Source organism: Carettochelys insculpta, chromosome 1 (genome assembly GCF_033958435.1).
Source record: "Carettochelys insculpta isolate YL-2023 chromosome 1, ASM3395843v1, whole genome shotgun sequence".
NCBI lineage: Eukaryota > Metazoa > Chordata > Testudines > Carettochelyidae > Carettochelys > Carettochelys insculpta.
This window is the reverse complement of record NC_134137.1, coordinates 52,995,384-53,020,367: the sequence shown is the minus strand read 5'-3', so window position 1 is coordinate 53,020,367 and position 24,984 is coordinate 52,995,384. Positions and strand designations below refer to the sequence as shown.

The following is a 24,984-nucleotide window of genomic DNA, read 5'->3' as shown; positions in this document are numbered from 1 at the left end:
ACAGTCTCTGGGTGAGGTCTGACCCCACCTACCTCTTGCCACACCTGGGTCTCACGGCGCTGTCCAGAGGGACGGGTGCTGGCTGTCACCAGTGGGTGTCATAGCATGCCAGGGGCAACGGTCAGTCAGGATGTGTCCCAGCTGAGACCACTAGTCATGTATGTGGCCCACTGGCAGCTGTGTCACATCCAACCTGCCAGCCAGGGTGCATGCCCTGCTGGGGACTTACCAGAGGGTCCTTTGACAAAGTCCAGCAGTGCCCAGCTCCCAGTCGCCCAACTGGACGACCAGGATGGCACATTGATGACAAGCTCCCCCTTGTTGCTCAGCCACTCCAATGTTGTGTCAGGTCCCTGTCCCCAGCTACTCTTGGGCTTCTGCCTAGAGCTGGTCTGAAGCAGGGTCCAGGATGGCAGATGGTGGGGAGCTGTCCTGGCACCCCAGGATGGACTGGAGCTCCCAGCAGTAGGGGCAGGTGGAGGGACCTGCCCCGATCATTCTGCCTCATCCCGGGCATAGCCTTGCTGGAGCTCCTTTACTTTACTCCAGACTTGGTCCAGAGTGCACTCAGGGTCGTCCTCTGGTGCTGAGGCCAGAGGTGAGGTGGAAGAAGGCCGTGGCATTGTGGCACTTGACCTCCATCTCCCTCAACCCCTCCTCCTCCTTCCAAAGTCACAGAACATCTTTCAATTCTGACTCTGTCCAGAAGGGAGCCCCCCCAGCCCCCACTGCCTGCTCCTGGGAGCCCTTTGAAGGCTTTCACTGGGGGCCCTGGGGCTCCTGCAGCAGGCAGCTGCTGGCCACAATTTTTCAGTTTTGGGGTGGGTGAGAAGGCATTCTGCACTGAGCTCATGCCTCTGGTGCTAGCACACTCTCAGCTTCCTGCCAGAGGGTTTCCTGGATCCATGAAGCTTTAAGGGTCTGCTGGATGCAAGGATCATAGAGCCCCACTGCTGCAGGCCAGGGCATCTCTGCAGTCCAGCTGGTCGGCATCATGGTGGATTCCTCTTTCGAAAAAGTGGGCCGTGGAGCATCTGTACATGTCTTCTTTTGACAAGGGAGACTTTTCCTAATACAGGATCAGGGTAGGGATTTCAAGATCTGCACTGCTTTCCTCCACTTTTCTTTCAAAAGAATGCATTGTACGTGTAGAAGAGCCTCACATTCTTTCAAAAGAGGGCCAGAAATTTCTAATTTACTTGCATACATAGATGCAGCTTTAGAGAGCATAGCTTATTCTCCTCTGATGTGGAGTTGTGATAGGACAGGGTTTCTGGTCACAGCTAGAGAAATCAATCCAGGGTACCTTTGCTTAAAATCCAGGCTACTTGCAGCCCCAGGTTGGGATTTCCTTCTCACTAAGGCAAATCAAACCAGTCTCAACAGCACCTCTGCCAGCCCCCTGGCCAGCCAGAAGCCACACAAGCAAACCCACACAGACTTCTCAGCCACTATAACAACCCCAAATTCAGGTGAGCAGTTATTAAACCTGTTTCACTCAACACGACACAGATTCTTCCAGACCCCAAACAGTCCAGCCCCAGACCTCAGTCAACATATACTTGGATCTTCCCAAAAGAACACCCTCACCAATCCTTTAGATCTTAATATCCTAAGATTTATTAATTTGAGGAAAAAAAGGTTAGAGAGAAGAACTGTTAAAACAATACTTTCCATACATCAATTACCGCTATTAACACAAGCCAGGAGTGTTGTTTTCTGATTCTTGAAAGTCTCTGACAGTTCATTTCAAGTTGCACAGATTCAGTCATTGGAGCTTTGTAGATCTGGCCTGCTAGGGTCCACAAAGTGGGACTTGGACCGTTGATGATCAAAAGATCCAAGATGGACACTGCTAAGTCCACACGACTGTTCTCTCCCCTATTCTGTGTTCAGGGACAAAGCCCATTCTTCCTCCCATAGTACCTTGAGGGTCGGCTCCCACTTGCCTCAGGTGGGCTGTCGTGGCAAACTGCCACTGGATGAATCCCAGGAGACAAGTCTCACATTTCTGATATGGACCTGTGCCTTCCATTGACAAGGTGCAAGCCTCTGGGATGTGGATTCGACTATCTGAGCCTTTGTCAATATTCCATTCATCCTGGCTGGGGCTGAGTTCACACACCTATTGTGAAGCTTAGCACTGAAACATTTTGTAATACAGCTCACAGTTAAAAATCTATAACTTTACCTACATACATGATAGACATATAAGTAGCATACACACATTCAGGGCATCATCAGCTCTCATTAGACACCTCATACCCATAGCACAATATTTGGGGACAATACATACACTGGACACATAAAATGGCTTCCATACCAAATATAAAAATCCAGTCACGTGACAGGACTGTTGTTTTGAGAAGAACATAACCAAGTTAAATTACTTCTAAGCGGAACTCAGATGTTCCCTTTGGAGTACATTTTGCACAAGGTCCAGTACTTCTTTGTCTCTGTAGCATTAATTATGTGGGAGTTCTGCCAGGAGTGCCTGAAGCTCACTTACTCTTCTGGTCAAGATGATGACCAACCAAAAGGTAATGTTGAGTATGATAGTGGGTGGACCATTCCAAGAGGCACTAAGGGGAGAGGACGCATTATAAGTTTTAGGGTGACAATGAGGTGGTCCCATGCTGAAGAAGATTCTCTATCCAGTGGTTAAGCACATATAAGACTCTTAAGAAATTCTCATACTATCAAAAGAGAAAACACTAAGAACACCTATCAATGATATACTGATAGAGCTCTTAGTTGGATCCCGAGGTAGCTAAATAAAGTCCAGCTGTGTCAGCTCCAGCAAACAGGCAAGAGTCTTTAAGTACTCAATGTTTTAGCCACACTGGTAGCCTACTGTTAAAAACCTTTTTCCATTTATGGTGTGAATAGCTTCCTGCTCTGCCAATATTGCCTGAACATGCAAGGAGCAGTCGCTTTCTGTGATGCTCAAGCAGCCAGCATCCAAGCCTCCAATGTAGTGACTTGAGCCCAGTCTCTGACAACAGGTCTGGGCAATCTGGGAGACTGACTGGCGGTCTCATGGATATCTGTAACAAGTCAGACAACCAGCACTACCTTGGCCAGAGAGGGTATGAGTATGAACATGGCCTGGTTTTGTCTAGCTTTGTCAATCACCACAGGGATTACCAGAATTGGTAGGGTTGCATATAGAAGGACTTGAGTCCTCTGCAGAAGGAAGGCATTTGGTAACGATACGATACAAAACTCAGGCCCTCTATGAAATATAAGTTTGAGCACTTGGCATTACTCTTGAGAGTATACCTATCAACAGCATATACTGCTGGGGAAGTATCATGATGGACAGCAGTGTCTTCTTGTGAGGGTTGGTGATGGACTGCTCAGGAAGGACAATAAGTTGTTGACTAGTAGGAAGTGCAGAACAAAGATCATAGCATTAAAATTACCAGGTTCAAGCCCTAAGACATTTATATGCATTTCCATACCTCTTGCACCCATAAGTGGTCCAGGTGGGGGGTCAGATGCAGCCATCACTAAGGTCCTAGACAAAAATGGGGCCACAAATGGAACTGCAGGAAAGAGTTCAGCCCCATGCAGACACAAGGAAGTATTAGGACCTTCTTTGTTGATGACTGCAGGAATGACAAAGGAATGACTGACTAGAGCCAGAATTGTAATAGCCCCTGGAGGTGTCTGGCTATCATTACCACAAGACGGCACATGGCATAATGCTACAGTGTATATCTGTACCATTATAAACAGGTGAAATTTATCGTACAGGTTGAACCACTCTTATCCAGAATTCTCTGATTTGGCAGGACCACGAATTATTCTGAACCAGGAAGCCCCAGCCACAGATGCTGCTATGGGCCAGGAGCCCCCTGCACCCCAAACAGAGAGCTACTGGGGGCAAGGAACCCCGCTGTTTGGAGTGGGTGGCCCGCAGTGGCCTTACCTCCCCTGGTCTGGCAAACTCCCATGTACAGGAAGGCTCAGGTCCCAAAGATGCCAGACCAAGGAGGTCCAGCCTGTATTCAATAACCTCCAAAGGGGGAGGAATGTGTCCTTAAGCCATAGAATCTATCCTGTACCCAATGAATTCTCTCTATGGTATGTGATTTCTTCTAGTTTTCCAAGAGCCCCTGAACAAGCAGGATGAGGCTCAATTAAAACTTGTCAGTCACTCATATGGCGGGGATGAGGGGGGAATAGACAAGAGAGAGACAGGGGATGCCTTTCCTTCTTATGTGTGCTGCTGCCACCCCAGCCTGCGGCATTATGTACAGATTCTCATTTCTGTAGAGTCTGAAAAGGTAGTAACTTGTACTAGTAATGATTTGATCTCAGCATAAATCTCAAGTAGTTCCTGCAAGCTGAGTGGATGGCAAAGTCGAGAGTCACAGTCTGTGAGAATCTTGCGTGTCAAGTGATGGAACAGTGAATGCAAGTATTACCATCTTGCATTTGAGGCAGAATAGGATTTTTTTCAGTCTCTTCATATCTAACATAAGAGAATGAGGGAATGCTTAGAGTAGAAGACACTTGCCCTGTACTCCTGGGGAACCTTTTGTATGATTCCTAGATGAAACAAGACCACTTCTTGTGGAAAGCTCTCTTTGATAGGATTCCTGAAGAAGAGATAGAGATGGATATGGCTATGGGCCAAGCACAGCAAATGGATGAGGTAAACATGGGGGGGAAAATGTCCAGTATTTGTCAGTTGTAAGCTTTGACCATACCCGATTGAAGAAAGGAAGGCAATTTCCCCAAGACAACTCTGAAATGGCCTTGATGAGGCTCTCCATAACCCCTATTAAACCTGCTCCTTCTCAGAGGAAGCTTGGTGAGGGGCAAAGGACATAGGTGCCTGCTAGTGTGACAAGGCCAGTTTCCAGATGGGCAATCCAGTTGGTGACTGAGGGAGTAAGACAGTATTCTGTTTCCTTCCAGGAGCTGGAACCAGAAGGGCTTGCGGTATGGCACTGAAGTTTTGCTCCAGAAAGAGTTCAGCACTGCACTAGAGTCCTTGAGGGAACGGAGTACTTGTCTGCTTGTGGAAGAGTTCCATACCTACAAAGAGTAGATCCTCTTTAGTCACCTGGACTTAGTTTAGAAACCCAGATGTCTGTAACAAGGAGACCTGAATTACTGTGACTTCCATAGCCATGGAACAAGCTGCTGTCCCTTGTAGTGCTGTTTCTACTACTGTCTCCCTTCTTGATGGTGTGCCTCAGCTACTCCCTTTAGTCCTGTGGTACCCTTGATAAAGGATTGCCATCTTCCACATCAGAAAACTGTAATTTGCAAATAGTTTGGAATATGAAACTGAAGGAAAGATAAAAATAAGGCTCTCTGTTTAAAAGGTTCAGTTTCTCAGCACTTTGTCTTCTGTAGTCCCCTTGGTGGATCTGTTCTTCTCCAGTACAAAAGATATCACAAGCAACCCTGGGGTCAGAAGCACACAGCAATGTTAGAAGTCCTTAGCTGGAACTTGAAGCACTTTCTAATCACTTTGATATAGGAGGAAACAAGGCTGGGATGAGCCACTCTCTTTCAACTGGATGCAATCTCTCTCGATGGTCACTCAATAACAAGTAGGATGTCTTCATGTCACCCTCCTATTTGCAAGTCCAGTGATGGCTGATCAGCCCGATTCTGAAGCCACAGGTCTTATCACAGAAGAGGCAGGTGTTGATAGCTGTTGGATGGGCACAGGGCAGTTTTTGCCACTCTTTTCTTCTTCTCTGCCTCTTTGTATGCACTGTGGCGGGACCTCTCAAATTGTACCACCCCATCACGGATTACCACTCTCCACTGGGGACAGTCCTGGGTAGGGTTCTCACAAGTACCACCACCAATGCTGCACTTATTCACGTGTACTTTCAGAAGGTCCTTATATAATTTCCTCTGGCCCCCAGTGCTCCTCCTCCCTTCTTTCAACTCGGAAAACAGAATCTGTTTTGGGAGGCACTGATCAGACATCCAAAACCACAGGACCAGTCCAACAAAGTTATTGGTAAATGATAATGACTTTAATAATGGTCATGTTTGACTCTTCCTAGATGCAATATGCCCTCACTGATTGGTTGGGCGATTCTTGTAGGCCACTGTTAACACTGAACAGCTTATGGAGTGTTCTCCTGGATCACTTCTGAATCAATGTCCAGGGTTTCAGTCGTCCTTGAGAGGCCTTAAAATTATCAACAGCCAATGTTGGGGCTCAGGTGACAGCTTCATTCGAAAAAGATTCCTTAAATGGGGATGGCAGTTGGAGTGTTTCCTGACATGCCTCTACTCCCTTACAATAGAGTTCTAATCAGTTTGAGTGTTGGGTGGTCTTGGTTCATGGTTACTGAGACTTCTCTTTCCTGACACGTGATGGGACTCTACTTCAGGTGCTGTGGGAAGCTGGGCCCTAGGAGGAAAAAACGAGGCCACAGTGGTAGTTGACTAAGGATATAAAATCCCTTTTAATTTGTTAACTGGTTTAATGCTAGGTTTAACTGATTAAACAGGTTGAGGTGGGGAGACAGGCTGCCACATATGGGGGTCACTCCAGCATGGCTAGAATGCTCCCACCCGCAGTAGCCTGAGGAGCTAAAGTAGCCCCCTGCCCGTAGCATGCATGGTCCTGTTCTAGCCCATACCAGTTAACCTTTAACATCCCTCGTATTGACGCAACTGTGGTTGGCTCCTTCACTGTCATGCACCAGTGTCTTGTACAGAGCACTTTTGCAGCTTCTCTTACAGCACCATTCCAGTGTAAAAGGCTGCCTGCTTGAAGCCAGGGAGATGGCGTGATTCAGACACAAAAAGTAGAACATCTCTTGGAATGGCAGTGATGTTGGATGTGGAGCTGGTCCCAGAAGCATCACAGCCCCAAAGGAAAATCTCTTACTGAAAAGGACTCATGGGCAGCTGCTGGAATCGCTGTTTCCCAAGCTTCGTCTCCAGAGCTTGGCTCCCATCTCTTGATGTAAAAGAGAGTTTGAGAAACTTGGCCTTGGAGGATTGCTTCAAGTTCTCCTGATGGCATAAGCCCATGATGCACTCTGAACTGTACTTGCACATCACCTGATGGCTGAAGTGGACTGTGTGGATATTCTTGCTACTCTGGAGTCAATGCCAAGGCACTCTATACCAGGGCCACTGGAACAAGGATCTTGGCACCAGTGTTTCAACTAATTTTTTTTTTATACGTGTGCAAAATAAATTTTGTTGTGTGCTCTGAAGCATACACAGATGTGCCCCACCAACACATACACATGCTACTGGCAGCTGCCATCTGTGGATGCTCTGCTAATTAGCCAGATGACATTTGAATTTCTCCTAGGTGGCCACCCAAGCACTCAGGTTACAGTGAACAGTGCTTGGCACTCTTTTAAACACTCCCCTACTGTACCCAGTTATGACAACTTTAACTCCAGCTTGGAGGCTGTCTTCTCCCAAATAAGACACGACTTCCATTGATTGCTCCAAGAGATGTAATTTGAGCTTCATGTCACTCCATTTTTGCATGCAGGACAAGAAGCAGACACAGATCGAGCGCTGATCAGGGATGTGTGCTTCCTGAGGATATAAGACTATTGCATGACATACAGGATTTTAACCCTGTGGGTTTAGAGTCTGCCATGCCTCTGACTGGCAATATTTTTCACACAGTTGTTCAGGGGATCTCTTCCAGCCCAAGCGAATTATGAAAACAATCACTGAACAACTTCTTCATAAAAAAGGTTGAATTGTAAGCTTAAAAAACCCAATGTATATACTATCCAGGTTCCCTCTCATTGCCATGGGTGAAAAAAAAAAAGGGAAGAGTAGGAAGGTTGCAGTCACTACATCTTCTATGTGCTCATATGGAAGCATGGGATGGTGCAAGGCACATCTACTGCAACAATACATACTGCTTATGAAAAAAGTTTATATGCACATGGTACATGTGAAATCACAATGGAATCCACAATGAAATATACTTCAACAAGAACAGTAGTTATACAATAGGTTTGTTTTAGAGGTCAGAAGGGAAACTGGACTCATTTTGATAAAATTAGCAGTTTAAAAAGAAAAGTCCTTAACACAAATTAGTCACAAAATACAGTATATTTAAAAAATCATTGTCATTAGCACTTCTGAACCTAGAGTTGAAGGAAACCATTTGAAAAGTGAAATTGATAACAGACGTGACACCTGTTTAAGATACTAAGGCTCTGAAAACATCAACTATATTTAAATATGAAAGCATTTGAACCCTGAATCATTAAAACCATTTACAAATTACAACCATCTCTTTTTAAAATCTGAATTAAAATTTGTAATTCAAATAGTTACATAATAGAACAAAGCAACTGTTTCTGAACCTTGAAATCTCAATATTTTCTGTTTTCAACTATGTTAAATAATCATATATGTATTGAAGAACAAATGACAAGAAAAATTTCAAATAATGACATTAAATAGCTGTAAACAGCAAAATAAATGAGTATAGAAACAAAAATGGAACATTGGACTATACAGTTTATTGCTAAATGCCTACAGAACACAGACCCCTAAAAATGCCCAAATAGAGAATGTTTTGAGTATATTATTCATTTAAATCATATTTAATAAGAGCCATACCTGATTCACAGCATCTTGCCTTAAATATTTCAAAGAAAGTTGGTCTTTCCGCATGTCTGTCAGCCATTTTCTTTTCCATAACATCCCTGGTATGCTTTTTTATAGAAGCCTGAAAAATGGTATTAAAATTATTTGATATTCATCTATCATAATGGCACTGCCTGGTAGGAATTCATGGCTTCCATTGCATTTTTTGCTCCTCAGGGAGCGACATAAGGCAGCAAATACTTATCTAAAAACGTCATTCCCTTGAGCTAAGAGTCGTTGTACCTCCCTCACCCAGCAGCTTCAGGACCTGAGTGGTCCCAAACAAAGAGGTCAGTCTGGCTGCGTGGGGGCAGAGCTGCCATGCAACCCCCACCCAAAGGTCCCTAGCGTTGCAGGGCTACTGGTGTGGGGTCAGTGCCCAGCTGACTCTCTGCACGAAGTTGGCAGGGTTCCCCGAGCCAGGTCCCCAGGCTATGGGCAGGGCTCCGTGCCCCAGCTGCAAGGCTGCTGGGTTCCCCCAGCCCCAACTGGGGTCCCCAGGGCTGTCGGCTGGCATGTGGGTTCCCATGACCCTGACAGAGGTCTCTGAAGCGCCATTCTCCAGATGGCTTCCTGCCACAGGCTGCAGGGGTTCACTGGCTGGGGTCTCCAAGGCTGCCAATACTCTACACACCAGCTGGTTCCCAGCCACAGGGCAGCCAGGGTCCCTGAGATGGTGGGGCTGCCAGAGGGACTCCGCACCCCAACGGGCTACCAACTGCAGGATTGCTGAGGTTCCCCCCCCTCAAAGCTGCAGGGTTGCCAGTGGTGCTCCATGCCCCACCCAGCTGTCAGCATTGGGGTTGCAAAGGTTCCCTGACATGGGGCTGCCAGGATCCCCGCAGTTGGGGCTCCTAACAGGGCTGGGTGCCACAGCCTGGCTCCCTACTCCCCTCCCTCGCCCCATCACCACCACCAGGGCTACTGGCAAGCTCCCATCTGGTACTGGGCTCCCCACAGTGGGGTTCTCCAACCCCAGTCAGTCTCCCAGTAATGGGGCTCCCAGACCCAGAACCCTCCACATGCTCTCTTCTCCAGCAACATCCATTGTCCTGCCAGACATGAGAGTTTCAACTTATAGGTGTGGTAAAAGATTATAAGGAAAGTCTCATCCAGTCCTAGGTGGCAGGATTATGTCTGCAACACAGGCACTCAATGCAATGGCTACGTCTACGCTAGCACAAATCTTTGAAATGGCCATTTCAAAGATTACTATGAGGTGCTGAAATGCATATTCAGCACCTCATTAGCATGCTGCCAGCCGTGGCACTTTGAAATTGCTGCAGCTCACTGCCGCGTGGCTTGTCCAGATGGGGCTCCTTTTCGAAAGGACCCCAGGAACTTCGAAATCCCCTTATTCCTATCTGCTGATAGGAATAAGGGGATTTCGAAGTTCCTGGGATCCTTTCGAAAAACAGCCCCATCTGGACGAGCCACAGCAATTTCGAAGTGCCACAGTTGGCGGCATGCTAATGAGGCTCTGAATATGCATTTCAGCACCTCGTAAGCAATCTTTGAAATGGCCATTTGCACGGCCATTTCAAAGATTTGGGCTAGTGTAGACACAGCCAATAAGGGGAATGGTATAAAAACCTATACAAAAAAAACCACGATCTCCAGTGTGTGAAGTTCCACTGCAGGGAGAGTAAGAATTCTATAGTAGAAGAGAACACCATGCAAAGTACAGAATACTTTTGTAAAGTTTTACACTAAATTAATTAGGGATGTTAATGATTAACCAGTAAGCCTCATCCTGAGCAGATGGGGCTTTCTGGTTACAGTTAATTGGTAAGGGCTGGAGCAGGACCCCCACTCACAAGCCCTGAGCAGGAGAATGATGCAGCCCACCGCAGGCTGGAGGGCTCCAGCCTGTTCTGAGCTGCTTGTGTCTGAGGCCGTCCAGAGAATGCTGCAGGTGAGGGGCACACCAGCTGGCCAGAGGAGCGCCCCCAGTCAGCCTCTCATTTAATTGGTTAACTGGTTAAACTTAACATTTAACCAGATAACTAATTAAAAAGGATTTTACATCCCTAAAATGAATCAGTGTTCCCAATGATTCTTGACGAATAAGGTGTATCACTTCGCCTATAATTAGGATATATATAGATACACACTGAAATCTGAAAGGCAGATTTTGCTTGCAGATGCACCCATCAAATGTGATTTAAATTAGAAGGCAGGCTACACAGACTACCAAGTTCCAACACACATCTGTGTTGTTGATTTTTTTTTTTTTTTGAAATTAGGTTGAACCTTTCTAGTCTGGCACCCTCAAGACCTGAACAGTGCCACATGAGAGAATTTGCTGGACTATGGAAAGTTATTATTGTTTAGCAGCATTACCAACACTTCCACTGCTTACTGGACACTTAGAAGACATTTAGGGGTAAATTACAGCTAAATAACAGCACACAACACTGACAGCCATGACTGGCGGCTGTAAAACTATGGGACCACAGGAAATTTGGCCAGAACCATAAGTGGTCATCCGGCTAACTAACAATCATGCCAGATTATGGATGTTGCCAGATAAGAGAGTTCCAGATTAGAAAGGTTCAAACTATACACCTAAAAACAAACAAAACAAAAAAACTAAAATTTGCCAACCTTGATAACAATTCTTCTGATTTGTCAACCTTGACAACAATTTTTGGACCTCTGTGCTTTATATATTGAGTCTGTTCTGGAATTATCTCTAAGACTATGTGTTTGTCACAGAGGTCAGGGATTCCATGAGTTTCTGTGACTTCTACAGTGGCTGCCCCAAGGGGCTGCTGGAGCAGCGCAGCCTCTGAAACAGCCACTCTACCTGATGTTGGGGTAATCTCAGGCCACTGCACTTACAGCAGCACCAGCAACAGGAGTCTGGGTGTGGGAGGACACTCAGGGCAGGGGATTGGGGCATGAAAAGGGGATAAAGCACTTACTTTGTGTTTCCTAGAAGCAGAGGCATGTCCCTCCCTCAGGTTCAAGTTCCATGTAATACCTCGGTCTGCATGCACCACCCCACAAGTACCACTAGCCGTGGTTCCCAGCCAACGGGAGCCATGCCAGGCAAGGGCAGCACGCAGAGGTAGGAGCGATGGGAAGGTTATGGCGCTCCTTCTGGCGCCCAGGGGGCCTGAAGGAGCTAGGTAGGGATCCTGCCAGCCCCACCTGCCCCTCACCCACCCAGCAGAGTCGCAGGCACTGCACCACCCTATCAGTAGGGGTGCCAGTACACTGCCCACAGCCACCCAGGGCTCCCCCAAGTCGCTTCCGCCACACGCACCTGCAGCACCCACGGACCTTTGCCCTCCCCCAAGTTTCAGTCGGGGAACTAGCCACGGACAGGTCACGGGGCGTGAGCTTTTGCTCAGCGACCGCGACCCGGCCCCGCGGGTCACTGAAAACACCCGTGACTAAAGGCAGCCCCAGTAACCTCCGGCACGTGTTAGCGCCGCTCCAGCGCCTGGTCCCACCAGCAACGCTAGGGCTGGAGGTGAAACACCCACGGTCCCAGCAGGCAGCAAGAGCGGGGGAGCCGGACTGGACGCCATCTATGCCCCCGCCCCCCGCCACCACCGGGGCGAAAGGCGGATGCTCCCAGGGACCATCCTGGGCTTGTCTGAACGGAAGACACACGTCCCCCTCCATGACACCCGCCTCCTCATGTTCCCGTCATCCTGTCGCCCCCTACGGGACGCGATCCCCTACTTGCCTCAGCGCTGCCGCTTCCACGACAACATCCACTCAACTCGTTCAAGCGCTGGCGCCAAATCCCCTCGCGCCTGCGCCGAGAAGACAGTTTTTAACACGGCCCCGGCCGGCTTTCGTCCGCGCCTGCGCCGGAGCTGGGGTGAGGCCGGCGTTGCGGAGCCGCCTCTGCAGAGTGCTGCCCGGGAGGGGGAGGCGGGGTGTGATCTGACGCGTCAGAGGATTCAGAGGCGGGAGCTGACGGTTGTCAACTCAAAACAGAGCGCGACGTACATCCGCCTCCACAGAGACAGGAACATCATGAGCGACAGGGACACACAGTGACACCCGTAGAGGGACTGTAACACGGCAACATCCCCACAGATCCAGTACCGCACCAACGCCCCCAGAGACAGTAATGCACAGCGACACTCCCAGAGCAGGGGTGGCAGGTTTGCAGAAATTTTGATGGTGCCCAGAGCCCCCATCACTCCCTCAGCCAACATCACTCCCTCCCCCTCCCCTGCACCTGCCTGAGGCTCTAGGGGGGATTTTGGGTACGCGGTGCTGTGTAAGGGCTGGGGCAGGAGGGGATACAGGCTCTCAGAAAAAATGTGGGTGCTGGAGGGGGTGCAGAATGAAGTCTCTGGGCTGGAGGGAGGAGATTTGGGGCCAGTGTGCAGGCTCTGGGAGAGAATGTAGGTGCAGGAGCGAGCAGTGCAAGCACTGTGATGTAGGATCTGGACTGGGGTATGAGGTAGGGATGCATAAATGGGTGCTGGGGTCAGGCTCTGGAAGGGAGTTTGTAGGCATGGGGGGGTACGAGAGTTTGGCGGCAAAATGGGGGTGGAGGAAGAGGATGTAGGAGCGGGGTGCATAGGGATGGGATGCAAGTACATGAGGGGTGGGAGGGGGTGTGCCACACTTAACCTGGGACACATTACAGGAGAAATAGAGGAAGGGACAAGCTAGGGGACAGGGTCAAAGGAAGGCTTGGGCAGGGAAAGAAATATCAGTGCCCAGTAAACATACTTCCTTCCAGAATCTGAGAATGCAAGATTCAGCATTTCTCTGTTATTTGCATATCTGTGTATCCTACTGCAAATAAAAACACTATTGCAAATGTGTATGTGTTATCCCACTGTGGTGATTCATTCACATAGAGGATAACGGCCTGCTACAGGTTACTCCATCAGCCCAAATGGTAGAAGTCTACAGTGGATGTGAATGCTCCAGCTGTGCTGATCCATGAGGAGAGTCAAGATAGTTATGATAGAACTGTTTTATGTTAAGAAAAAACTATAAATTTCCATTTTAAATGGAAATATTTGTAATCAAAAATAAATATATGGTAAGCACTGTACATTTTGTATTCTGTGTTGTACTAGAAATCAATATATTTGAAAATGTAGAAAGTATCCAAAATATTTACATATTTAAATTGTATTCTATTGTTTAGCCATAAAACTAATAGCACAATTAATTTAACATCTTGACAAGCATAGTATTTAGTTTAAAATTCTACAGCTTATCTGTTTAGTGGAGTGAATAAATATTAAGACACTACAACTGTGCTAGCTGAACCGCAAGGAAGTCAGATATACAATGTTGTTGTAGCTATGTTGGTCCCAGGATATTACAGTAGCAAAGTATATGTGGTTATTGGACTAACTTCTGGTGATCAGACAGACAAGCTTTTGAGCTACCCAGAACTTTTCCTCAGGACTGAGTTCTGTACAGTTCAAAAGTTTGTCTCACCATCATAAATTGGTCTAATAAAAGACATAAGTTGGTCTAATAAAAGATATCACCCACCCATCTCTCTCAGGCACAATTTAAAATATTTGTTTTGAGCTATAAATGTTTTCATTTTTACAACTATTACAAGCTATAACTAAGCTACCAGGTGACATTTCTGGGCCCACTGGAGTCAATGAACATATTGCCTTTGACCTCCACGGGGCAAGAATTTCACCCATGTTGTAATATCACACGACTCATTAAAGGTCTGAGTATAAAGTAACCAACAGTTGCATTGAACATGTGAAATACTGATTTCCTTTTCCACCAACATCACCACATTACTTTAGCTATAAGAAAAGAACCAAACTCTGACTTGTTTTTTGTGGAGCTCAGTATTTTGCCTATGTATGCTGTGTTTCAGTGCAATATATAAAATGTAACCATTTCATGGAGTTGGAGAATGGAGCTAATTTGGGCCCTAATCCCACAAACATATACATTAACTCTAAGCATGTGAGCTGTGCAATTGACTATAAGAGAACTACTAGTGTAAATGAATTTAAGAATGCACCTATTTACAAGACTGGGCACTATAACAGGCTGGCTGCTGTCCTCTCACTTGAGGCTGATTCTTAAAATCTTTCCCGTTTGTGATGATTAAGGTGGGTATCTGTGATAATGAGACATTTAAAATCTTATTTCTTTTATACTCCCTTGTCGGGGGATGGATTTTAGGCCCTGGTTATCAAGACTGGAGATGAATGCTGACAATGGTATTTTGCTGTGTTACTGGCTCCTCCCCCTGTGGGGATAGGGAAGAAGTAAGAAGTATGAACCTGTATTACAGTCTCTCCTATTCCACTGTAGATAGGTGAAGGGGATTTTGTAGGGTGTGTATTTAATAATACATTTGATTATCTGAATCTCGTTTTTAATTAATCGCTAAAGACAGCTGCCTTCCCCTTTGGCAGACGTACAGGGGAGGGAGTGCAGAACGAGGGCAGCCAGTTGGCGCTATCCAAGGAGCTGCGTTAATTATCGAAGAGCAATGCCAATTTCTCTGCAGATTAGCGTTAATGACTAGCAGTTGCCCGCGGGATAAAAGCGGGGATCGTGGCTGCACAGCTTAGATAGTCGTTCTCTAGATGAAGGGAAAGGGGGAAGCAATAAGGGAGCATGGAGGGATTTGTCTATCCCCCCTATAGCGTGTACCAGGGGTACAGAGGCACCTTCACGCCCAGCCACGGCGGGGGCTCGGCGGGCCCCAAACAGAAGCAGCCCAATTGGAAGCAAAGCAAAACCAGCATCAGCCCCAGCCCCTACCTAGGGGTTCCCCCCGCCCCGGAGCCCGTCGACTACTTGGACAGCTACAAGCGGGCGCAGCTCAAGGCGCTGCTGTCCCACGTGAGCCCGGGCCTCACCCCGCGGCTCCGCAAAGCTAACACCAAGGAGGTGGGGGTGCAGGTGAACCCGCGGGTGGACGCCTCGGTGCAATGTTCGCTGGGACCCCGCACGCTGGAAGGCGGCCTCCCGCAGAGCCCCTCGGCCCGCTTCGGCCGGCCGACCCCGGCTATCTACTCGCCCGTGCTGGACCGCCGCCTCTTCACCCTGCCCGAGGCACCACCGCCTGGGGCCCGGGAGGGAAAGGAGGCAGCCGACGGGGAGCAGGCGGCGCGTCAGCCGGAGGAGGAGCCGGGCGAGAGGCGCCAGGAGGAGAGCGCCGCCCCCGCCCAGCAGGCGGAGACAGAGAAGGGGCCGCGCGCGGAAGGGCCTGGCGAGGCAAAGAGACCCGCCTTCCAGGTGCGCGGAAAGTGGGACTGGGGGGCTGGTTCCCGCCCGGTGGCAGGCAGTGCCACAGCCAGGGGCTGCCCAGGGGTCGGGCTGCGGGGAAGGAGCAGCCCCGCACGCCGCTGTGCACAACCGTGGGGGATTCTCCAGCCCCGCAGGATAACCCGCAGACCGACCAGGAGCGAGGGCGGGGGGAACGTTGCCTTTGCATAGTACAGGTGGCCTTCTGTACAGGGGAGGGTTGAAATAACGTGCACCATTTCAGTCAAGGAGCTAAGGTGGAGGTACCTTAATTTGGGCCTTAGTCCTTTCTCCAGGAAGGGAGGTTTATCTAGAGCCTATACTCCTGTTGACTTCCCTTATCCCTAAGGGGAGAGGTGGCACCCCATAAATTTGATGAAGCATAGACTTAGCCCTAGCAGGGATGCGCTAGGTGGAAACAGCGTTTTAAGACTTAGTTCCAGCTATGACAATTGCATAGCTAGAGTTGAGGTATAATTGTTTTTTCTGGCCCTCCCCACAGTAGGAGGTAGATGGCGGGGGTGGGGGGTGTGCGCGTGTGGAAACGGACTCTCCATTATGCCTAGTGACAACAAAGAGCCAGGGTCAACAGTTGAGCCCTGATGGTTTGATTTGGTATGTCCTCATAGGCACGCTGAATTGAACCCCAGCAGATTGAGTTAACCTTCTGTTAAGTATAGACATACCCTAAGGCTATCTCTACACTTTTAAAAAAAAAAAACACCTTCGTAATGGCCCTGCTAATGGCCAAATCGAAGAAAACTAATGAGGTGCTGAAATGCATATTTAGCGCCTCCTTAGAATGCTGCGGGCCACAGCACTTCAAAAGTGCAGTAGACAAGACACAGGCAAGTGAACGTGGCAGGGTCCTTTCAAAAAGGATGCCCAACACTGAAATCCCCTTATTCCTGGGAATAAGCATTAGTATGGCCATTTTAAAGTTTTTTTGCAAGTGTAGACAGGGCCTAAGTGTACTAAATTGAATTCCAGAAGATTGACTTTAGTAGGGTGGATTTTTCCTGTGGTGTAGATATACCCTGAGATAATGAACAAAGGATGTTATGGCTTGCATAGGCACTGTCACTTAGAAGGGTAGTTGTCATTTTTGGCCAATAACTTTTATTAAGCATTATAAATTTTGTACATGTTCACACTTTTAGAAAACCATAAAGGGAGTCTAACTAATGGGGGTTGATTCAAACTTAAGGCTTTGTAGCCATTGAAGAACCAACTGTCCACACGTCAAAATACATTAGGTGACTTTCGTTAAAGGAAACTAAGCTCTCAAGTAGCACTCTTTTATTTACTAGTGTAATACTAATATATCAATTGATGGAACTTTTGGCTTTGTGCACAATGTGTTCAATTTAAAAATCTAATACAGGCTTTAATATAGTTTTACTGATGGGTGATGGTGGCTGTAGGTGGGTCTTACTAGATCTGTTCATTCTAATCTCTAGCAGTTTTTTAACTGGCAATATCTGGTCTCAACTAGCAGGGTATCCTTGTTTCTGAACACTTTTGCATCGTTTAAGTGTAAGTGCAACTACAAAACACATTGTCAAGCTGTGACACCTTACAGACTAACAGAAAAGTTGTCAAGCTGGGTAACATCTATAGTTTTAAATCCTTCCAAGATTTGGTTAGACCTTGTAGTGATGGTGTGGCTTACATTAATTACTTCACACCCTTGTGTATACTGCTTTTTTTAGAGCACTGGTTGCTTCTGGTCAACTAGTGTTCTGTAGGATGTCTGTTAATTAGAATGGTCTTCATAACAAGTCTCACTAGGTCAAACGCTAACACCTCTTTCATACCTGTTTCTTTACGTTTAGTGAATGGTTCCTAAAACACTTCAGGATACAGCTTGTATGTAGCAGCCCTTATCGAAACTTTAGTCAAACCTAGTGGCTTTCAACATATTTATCTTTGTGGGCTGCATCCAGTATCACTTGGCTGGCCATGAGGATGTCACATGGGCTGCAGCTCTGTGTTGGCTGGGTTGCAGATTGAGTACTGGTCTTAACCCCAAGACTTGAGTAACTGAGTTTGCTCAGCAGGGGTCTCTAAACATCCTCTCATTGTTAAGTGTAAATGAAGGACAGACTTAGCAATTCTACCTAGAAATCCTGCACTAAATACTCAGGCCAGTGAGTCACAGGCTAAATGTGACCTTGAATGGCTGTAAGCACACGTTGCTTAAGCATTCCTGAATCACAGTTCCAATCCTTTACAAAGGGCATAAGGGAAATGCTGCTAAAGTTAAAAGCTGTGTGGTCTCATGGAAAATCTTGTGCCATTAAAGTGGTTTAATTCCTTTCTAATACAGGTTTGCTGCAACCCCCAAAAATCTAGAAACAGTCACATGAGAGAACAGAAAGGGAGTTGATTTGGTGTCTCCTAGCAGGGTGACTGAACTTTCTCTGTTACAGTTCTTGGAACAGAAGTACGGCTATTTTCATTGTAAAGACTGCAAGACCAGATGGGAGAGTGCCTATGTATGGTGCATTTCTGGAAGTAACAAGGTAGCTAACAATGTGCTGAAATCCTTACCAATACTCTGGTTTTTAGAGGAACTCTTTTGCAAGTAAAAAATCTGACAAATTTAAAATCTGCCTAGGAAATATTTCTGAATGTGTCATGGTGGTAACTACTCATTTTAATTTCTTAGGTTTACTTTAAACAACTCTGTCGCAAATGCCAAAAGGGCTTCAATCCTTATCGAGTGGAAGCAATCCAGTGCCAGGTAAATTATATGTACAGTGAAATACACTTTAAGATCTGTAGCAAATTGAAGAGAATTTAAATTGGATTCCAAGTTAACTTGCCACACTTTCTGCTACCTCTAGTTGTAGAGACTGAGGTTTAAACTCTGTTCGGTATAACTACAGCTTGAATAACTGCACCAAAGATGACCATGGTTCCTGTAAACATTTATGCACATGCTTGCTTAGTAGGCTGAAATAATTTGACTATTTGTATGTAAAGCTAAAGACATACAAAAGTGATCCCAGGAGTGATCCCAGGACTGTGTAAATTATGATTGGTTGCTAGGTTCCATAGTCAAATTCTGATTGAGAGAAACATTCTCACAAACAAGGACCTGAAGTAAGGTGAAGTATGAGAAGTCTCTTGTCTGCTTTGTTTACACAAAATAGAACCAATGTTAGGAATACAGAAGTGGCCATTTGTATGCTTTCTGATGTAATTGCTACTTCTACTTGACACATGTTCACCTGCCTGCTGTCTGCTAATGTTTTTTTCCCCTCCTAGACTTGCTCAAAGACTCGTTGCTCCTGCCCCCAGAAGAAAAGACACATTGACCTCAAGAGACCCCACCGGCAAGAGCTATGTGGTCGCTGCAAAGGCAAGAGATTATCCTGTGACAACACTTACAGCTTTAAGTACATTGTTTGATCTGTGGCCTCTTAACTTGTACCCTTTTGTATTTAGCACTTTGCACTTTGTCAGTCTGTTACCTGGCTTTGACTTTAGGCTTATGACCTGGCATTGGATACTGGATTAAAGATTTTTGTATTTGTAAGACACTAACTTTACAGTCTACATTGTAAATAAAGTTCAATAAAACTCTGCACTTTGTATAATTTCACTTAAACGTAATTCTGCTTTCGCATGGGAGGGATTTGCCTTCATTCTGAAGATGAATATCTTTCTGACTTATGTTGAAAATTCCCCAAGGGAAGTAAAAGATGAACTGTAAATTATATTTAATTACTAGGCTGGCATCTGAGTCCTCGCTATACTAAACTACTGCTTTGTGATTCCTCTAGGCTTCCTGGAGCATCATCAACAGTGTTTATATTAAGTAAATGAAATCCTCTTTAGATAATGCAGTAATTCTATAGCTTCAGTTCCTGAGAGGCAAAGGATGTTGTACCTTAGGCAGACTGTCAGTCTTAATTTCCAATTCTTGTTCTTAAATCATGGAGAGAACAGAGTTAAATGGTTCAAGATGTGTTGGTTTTTTTTTTTAATAATAAAACAAACATGCTGAGAGGGGAAAACTGCATCTGACCACTTAAAAATAGCAATCCCTTCTGGGGGTGGAAGACTATATGAAGCAAAAAGTCTAAGGGCTAGAGTATGTAAGTAAACAATCATTAACCAAAACCTCCAGAATTCTTGTCTATAACAAGCCCTGATTCAGCTTAAATGTTAAAACTGACATTCCCACATCAGTCTTGAATGAATATTTAACAAAAAGACCCACCTGTAGAAGACTTACTATCCCAGCCTTATGGATCTTCCCTTTCCAATTAAAAGGAATCTAAAAATAACTAGGTGAAGGCAGTCAGCTATTGCAGCTGAGTCTTTTCAAGAGATGTATCCTAGTAGCAAGTGCAGGGAGCACATGGCTATGTAACTGACCTCAGCTCATAATGGAAGAGGTAACTAATACTTGATATGCAGGTTTTAACATGAGCTAGCATCACATGTTAAATTTCTGTACCAAAAACTTCAGTTGAGCTTCACAGGTGTGGTTGATTCTGGTTTTTAGGGTGTCTAAGTTCTGAGGCACTAGTGGAGAAAGCTAGAACTCAATGTGACAAAAGGATATTGCAGAATTTCAGTCTGATAAATACATGTTTGCAGAGACTAGATAAGTCCTACACTGTTGCTGTCACGGGGGGCGGGGGGGGGGGCTGGGTTCCAATATGTTGTATGGTGATCTAATCACAACAGTTAATACAGGGCAGAGGTGATTAGAAAAAAATGCCTGTATAGTTCAGCATCTGTTTCACATATGAAATTTTTGCTGTACCCCGGGATCTCCCTAGAATAGCATCATACTGACAGCTCACCACCACTGGAGTTAAACTTATTTCCCAGTCCCATGAAATGATGGGGCAGTGGGAGGATGTAAAGAGAAGATGAGGTGTGAATGGTCACTTCTAATTTTAGCTTTTCAAGCAGGTACACTAAAGGGATATGCAGTTTGGCTACTGTTGCCATAGGTATTAAAACTTGACTAAATTTTATGCAGGGGTTCAACCTGTTATCCTGTCTGCTTCCTACTTTCCCTAGATTACTTTGGCCTTTCAGAAAAAGTGCACTGTTGAATAATGCTGCAAGAAGATATCATTTGAAAGAGTACTTGCAAGAGTGGCTGCTCCATTATGGAAGCTGCATTCTGCCACACTAAAAACAGCTGGCAGTAGGGATTTCAGGGGAACGGTAAACACTTATTCATAGGGAACTGGCAATTTTAAGAGCAAAGAGGCAGACAAGAAGGTGATTGTTTTCTAATTCTGCACCACCCGTAGACCATTTAATAGTTCAGTTGGTGAAAGCCAAGTGCATTTTACTGTGTACAGTAAACTCTCAGTATAATGGACCCTATTACACTGGGCATAAGTTATAACAGACATCTGCCAGCCCCTGAAGAAAGACTCACCAGAGCTGCCACCAGGTTCTGCAGTGGCTCACACCACTGCTGCTGGGTTCACCACCCTCCTTTTCTCCCCTCATGGCTCAGACTGCTACTGCTGTGTTTTCCTCCCCTGTGCTGAGACCAACCCAGAGGTTGGAGGAGGCCCTGAGTGTGGGCAGCTCAGAGCCAGAGGAGCCACCATGCTTATGGCAAGGTACAGGCAGCTGGGACGTGGAGGAGCCCTTGAGCTCTAGCAACTCAGAGGTGGAGAAGCCACCATGCTCCACAGGAGCCAGAAGTTGTGAAGGTCAGTGAGCTAAACCCTTGGATGGAACAGACTTGGTTTTAATGGACGTCCCTCCCCTGATTAGTCTGTTTTATCAAGGGTTTACTGTAATCTAAAGTCACTTAAGAAAATTAATACTCATATGCATCCACATTTACCTAAAAAATTGGGGTCCCTATTTTATCACAAAAATCCTAAGTCAGTATAAAATTGTGGGCTGGAATACAGTATGTTGAAACAGGGATCTTAAAGGGGCAGTGCCATAAAGTTCTTCAGTAATGCCACTCAACTACACATTTCAGTTCTATTTTGTTCTCCTTTAACAGGTCACTCCTCTGAAAAAATTATTAGGTATAACTATTTCTTCCTGAAGACTTTTTTCCTTGTGTCTACTCAGTCATACAACAAGAAGTGGTGGGTGTTGAAGTACACATAGCCCTGTTGCATCAATGCAGAGCTGAAATATGGATTTTATATCTTTCTGTGCAGCAACACAGTTGTTTGAGCCTTTAATTGGCACTTGGCAATCAATTACAGCTATGCAAACAAAGGATCAGAGAAGGGGTGGCAAGTCCTTTTGTGTTCACTTTCAGATGCCAGCCTGAATAGGCAATGCTGCCTGTTAAAAGATGTTAGTACCTGAAAACCAAGGACACCTGAGACTGAAATAGGTTGGACACAAAGATAGAAGGCCATGGTACTATGTTCATAGTCACTTTTTAAAACTTTGAAATCTAGACATTTTTTAACAAGCTATTTGCTCCTTCCTGGACATGTTATTGCTAAGGAATAGAATACAGATATCTTACATTCTCTTTCCTCCTAATGGGTTTAACATTTTCAGAACATAATCTGAACATTCCAGTGTCTGCACGTTATTGGTATTGAGTCAGTATTGCAGACTCAGTCAAGAACAAGATCTTCACCAAACCAATCAGCACCTACACAGTTGTGATATATATAGGACTTTTATATTTTAGTTACGTGAATGCACTGATCAAAATATCAACCAAAGTTACTTCACAAAAAACTGTGTATTTACAGCCTGAATAAGTTATATAATGTCTGAATAAGAGTGTCTCAGATGTGCAACAGCTTTACATGAACACATTTAACACCGTGACAGCAGTTAAATGTAAGGAAACCAAACATACAAGGATGACTTTATACATATATGTGTGTATATATTACAAATCAAATAAGACCCCTTTTTAAGAACTTAAAGTGAGAACTTGCATTTCATGTTAAGATTTTAAAGTCCAAATTTATATTAAATAAAAACATGCATGTGTGACAGTTCAAAAGATACTGAATATATGATGTGACTTTTTCCTACAAAATGGTAAGTTAAATTATATCAACTATCCTTTAACAGTATAAATATATTAATAAAAGCAACACCTTAGTAAAAAGCAGCCAAAGTCCTTAAAGAAAAGAAGGGAGGAGGGAAAACTACCTGGACCATTCAGGGCCTAAGAACAGACCTCTGCTATATGATTCAGTACCTTCAGAAACCATAGCCAAGCAACATTAGGAAAAGTACTTTGTAGCAGCTCATTGTTGTGAGATACAGTAATCATATTCAAATTTCAGTGTACAGTAAATTGTAGTGTGTTTGTTTCACATACATAGGCTCTCAGCTTATGACCAATCTGTTAACGTTCTCTGGCCAGCTTCATTTTGCCCAGCTTTCACTCAACCAAATAAGACCAAAAAAAAAAATAGAAAAAATGTACAAGTTTTATAACAAAAAATACTCTATAGTTAAGGAAACATTGCACTTTTGCCAACCTAAAATAATTTGCTAAAAAGGAAGTTCTGTTCAGTGTAGTAGGCTTTGGTATGCAATGGAAGTCACTTCAGTAGTGAGTTGCAATTGCTCAGTGAAATGCTAATTTTTTTTTGTGCAACACAGAACAAAGGATTCGGTCCTGGATGTTCTATGCCACCTTTGTCCTTACAGTATTGCTACACATTTGCAGTTCTGCCCACCCCTTTTTAGAAGTCCTAAATGTAACAAGAGTGAGTACAGCTTGACCAAACCTTCCTAAGGCTGAGAAGACATTGAACCACCTCACTCCAGCAGGGCAGCACTCCCAGCTTGAAAGAGAAAGGGGACAGAAGACTCCTGTCAGAGACTTGTGCCGGAAACACTGGAGTCTGGAAGAAAAGTATTGATGACCCGGTAACTCTGAGCTCTGCGAATCATGTCGCGAATTTCTATATTCAGCTCCATTAGTTTGGTGCAGATTTCAGTCAGGCTCTGGTTGGAGCCCACCAGTGCATAAGTGCCAGTTTGGCCCAGGGTTTGGTGCCGAAAGTAAATATTCAGTAGTGTCTGGATCTCATCATCCGAATTGCTTCCAAAGATGTCATTCGGCCACAAATTCCTGAAGTGCAACCAATGGACAGCATAGTTATGTTATTTGGTTGGATATTATTTTATACAGATATATAAATTATTGCATTTTCTACACATCTTTAATTATACTGGAACTCAATAATTTCACAACACTTACCTGTTAAACAAACCTAAAATATTAGACAGTGATTTCATATACCATATTAAATGCAAGTCCTATCATATAACACTGGAAAATGAACTCATACAAAGAAGGGGGACAGGCAATGGATTGGATCTTGGTGTAATCTAACAATTTACATCTGAAGAAGATCTGGTGTATTAATTTTCCAAAAATTTACTGTAGTACTTTTGAGCTATACTGTACTATAATTAGAGATATTAAGATAATGAGTTTTGTTTAACTTTGGGAATGTTAATACTAGATCACTCAATATCACGTCAATGTTCTTGCTCGAAAAACAATTCATTCCAGAAACCAATAAAATACTTGCATGGAGGGATAGCTCTGTGGTTTGAGCACTGGCCTCCAAAACTCTGTGTTGTGAGCTCAGCCCTTGAAGGGGCCATTTAGGGATCTCAGCAAATAGATTTAAAAAATTAAAGGTGAGGGGGGGCAAAAGGGCAGGGGTCTAGACAAGGTCCCTTCCAGTTCCATGAGATGTGTATCTCCATATATTTTATTTATTTAACAATGTGAAAGTTTAGTTAAAAGCATGTGGGAAAACTTGCCTGCATTCTCTTATTTGCAGTAAAGCTTTACCAAGTTCATTGTTTTTTAAACACTCCAACATGGATTGAATGGCAGCTTCTGTAGAACTGAATGTGGGCTCAGATAAGGCAGCTTCCATATTTAGAGGATCAGTTGCAATAGCAGCAGTAGCATCTTTAAGATTTTTCTTTAATTCACTCAGTTCTCTTGACATATTTAGGAGCTGTTCCAAGACAAGAAATGATAAGCACATTTATATTTTTCTTTTGTAGAAAGCAGCAGCAATGCGTTTCAAATCAGCTCTATCACCATATTAGAATTTATCTGTTGCTTTTAAATAAACATAATACAAGGACAACACTTTTCAATCTCAGTGGCAAAAA

At 45.0% G+C, this 24,984-nt stretch overlaps 3 protein-coding genes across 9 annotated transcripts in view; 1 reads left to right on the top strand and 2 right to left on the bottom strand.

Moving 5' to 3' along the window:
- BRCA2 (BRCA2 DNA repair associated) overlaps nt 1-8,674 on the bottom strand; it is an 88,685-nt gene extending 80,011 nt beyond the window's left edge. Inside the window, exon 1 of the mRNA XM_074982356.1 lies at nt 8,596-8,674. Coding sequence (XP_074838457.1) covers nt 8,596-8,674 — 79 coding nt within the window. The remainder of the gene's footprint in view (nt 1-8,595) is intronic.
- A 6,542-nt stretch (nt 8,675-15,216) lies between these two features.
- ZAR1L (zygote arrest 1 like) lies at nt 15,217-23,338 on the top strand. Its single transcript, XM_074986288.1, has 4 exons — nt 15,217-15,840; nt 18,282-18,374; nt 18,521-18,595; nt 19,123-23,338. The coding sequence occupies exons 1-4, from the start codon at nt 15,217-15,219 to the stop codon at nt 19,264-19,266; spliced, it is 936 nt and encodes a 311-aa protein (XP_074842389.1). The 3' UTR covers nt 19,267-23,338.
- Nucleotides 22,477-24,984, bottom strand: part of FRY (FRY microtubule binding protein) — a 308,821-nt gene continuing 306,313 nt past the window's right edge. For all 7 annotated transcript variants that reach the window (XM_074986254.1, XM_074986203.1, XM_074986219.1 and 4 more), the window contains 2 exons: nt 24,622-24,824; nt 22,477-23,917 (listed from right to left, as the gene is read on the bottom strand). In XM_074986254.1, coding sequence (XP_074842355.1) covers nt 23,659-23,917; nt 24,622-24,824 — 462 coding nt within the window. In that variant the 3' untranslated portion in view covers nt 22,477-23,658. The remainder of the gene's footprint in view (nt 23,918-24,621; nt 24,825-24,984) is intronic.

Excerpts from the sequence above, each read along its gene's own strand:
- ZAR1L (XM_074986288.1), top strand. The coding sequence starts at position 15,217 with ATGGAGGGATTTGTCTATCCCCCCTATAGCGTGTACCAGGGGTACAGA. Across the intron at positions 15,841-18,281 it reads CAAAGAGACCCGCCTTCCAG|TTCTTGGAACAGAAGTACGG; the intron begins GTGCGCGGAAAG and ends TCTCTGTTACAG. Across the intron at positions 18,596-19,122 it reads TGGAAGCAATCCAGTGCCAG|ACTTGCTCAAAGACTCGTTG; the intron begins GTAAATTATATG and ends TTCCCCTCCTAG.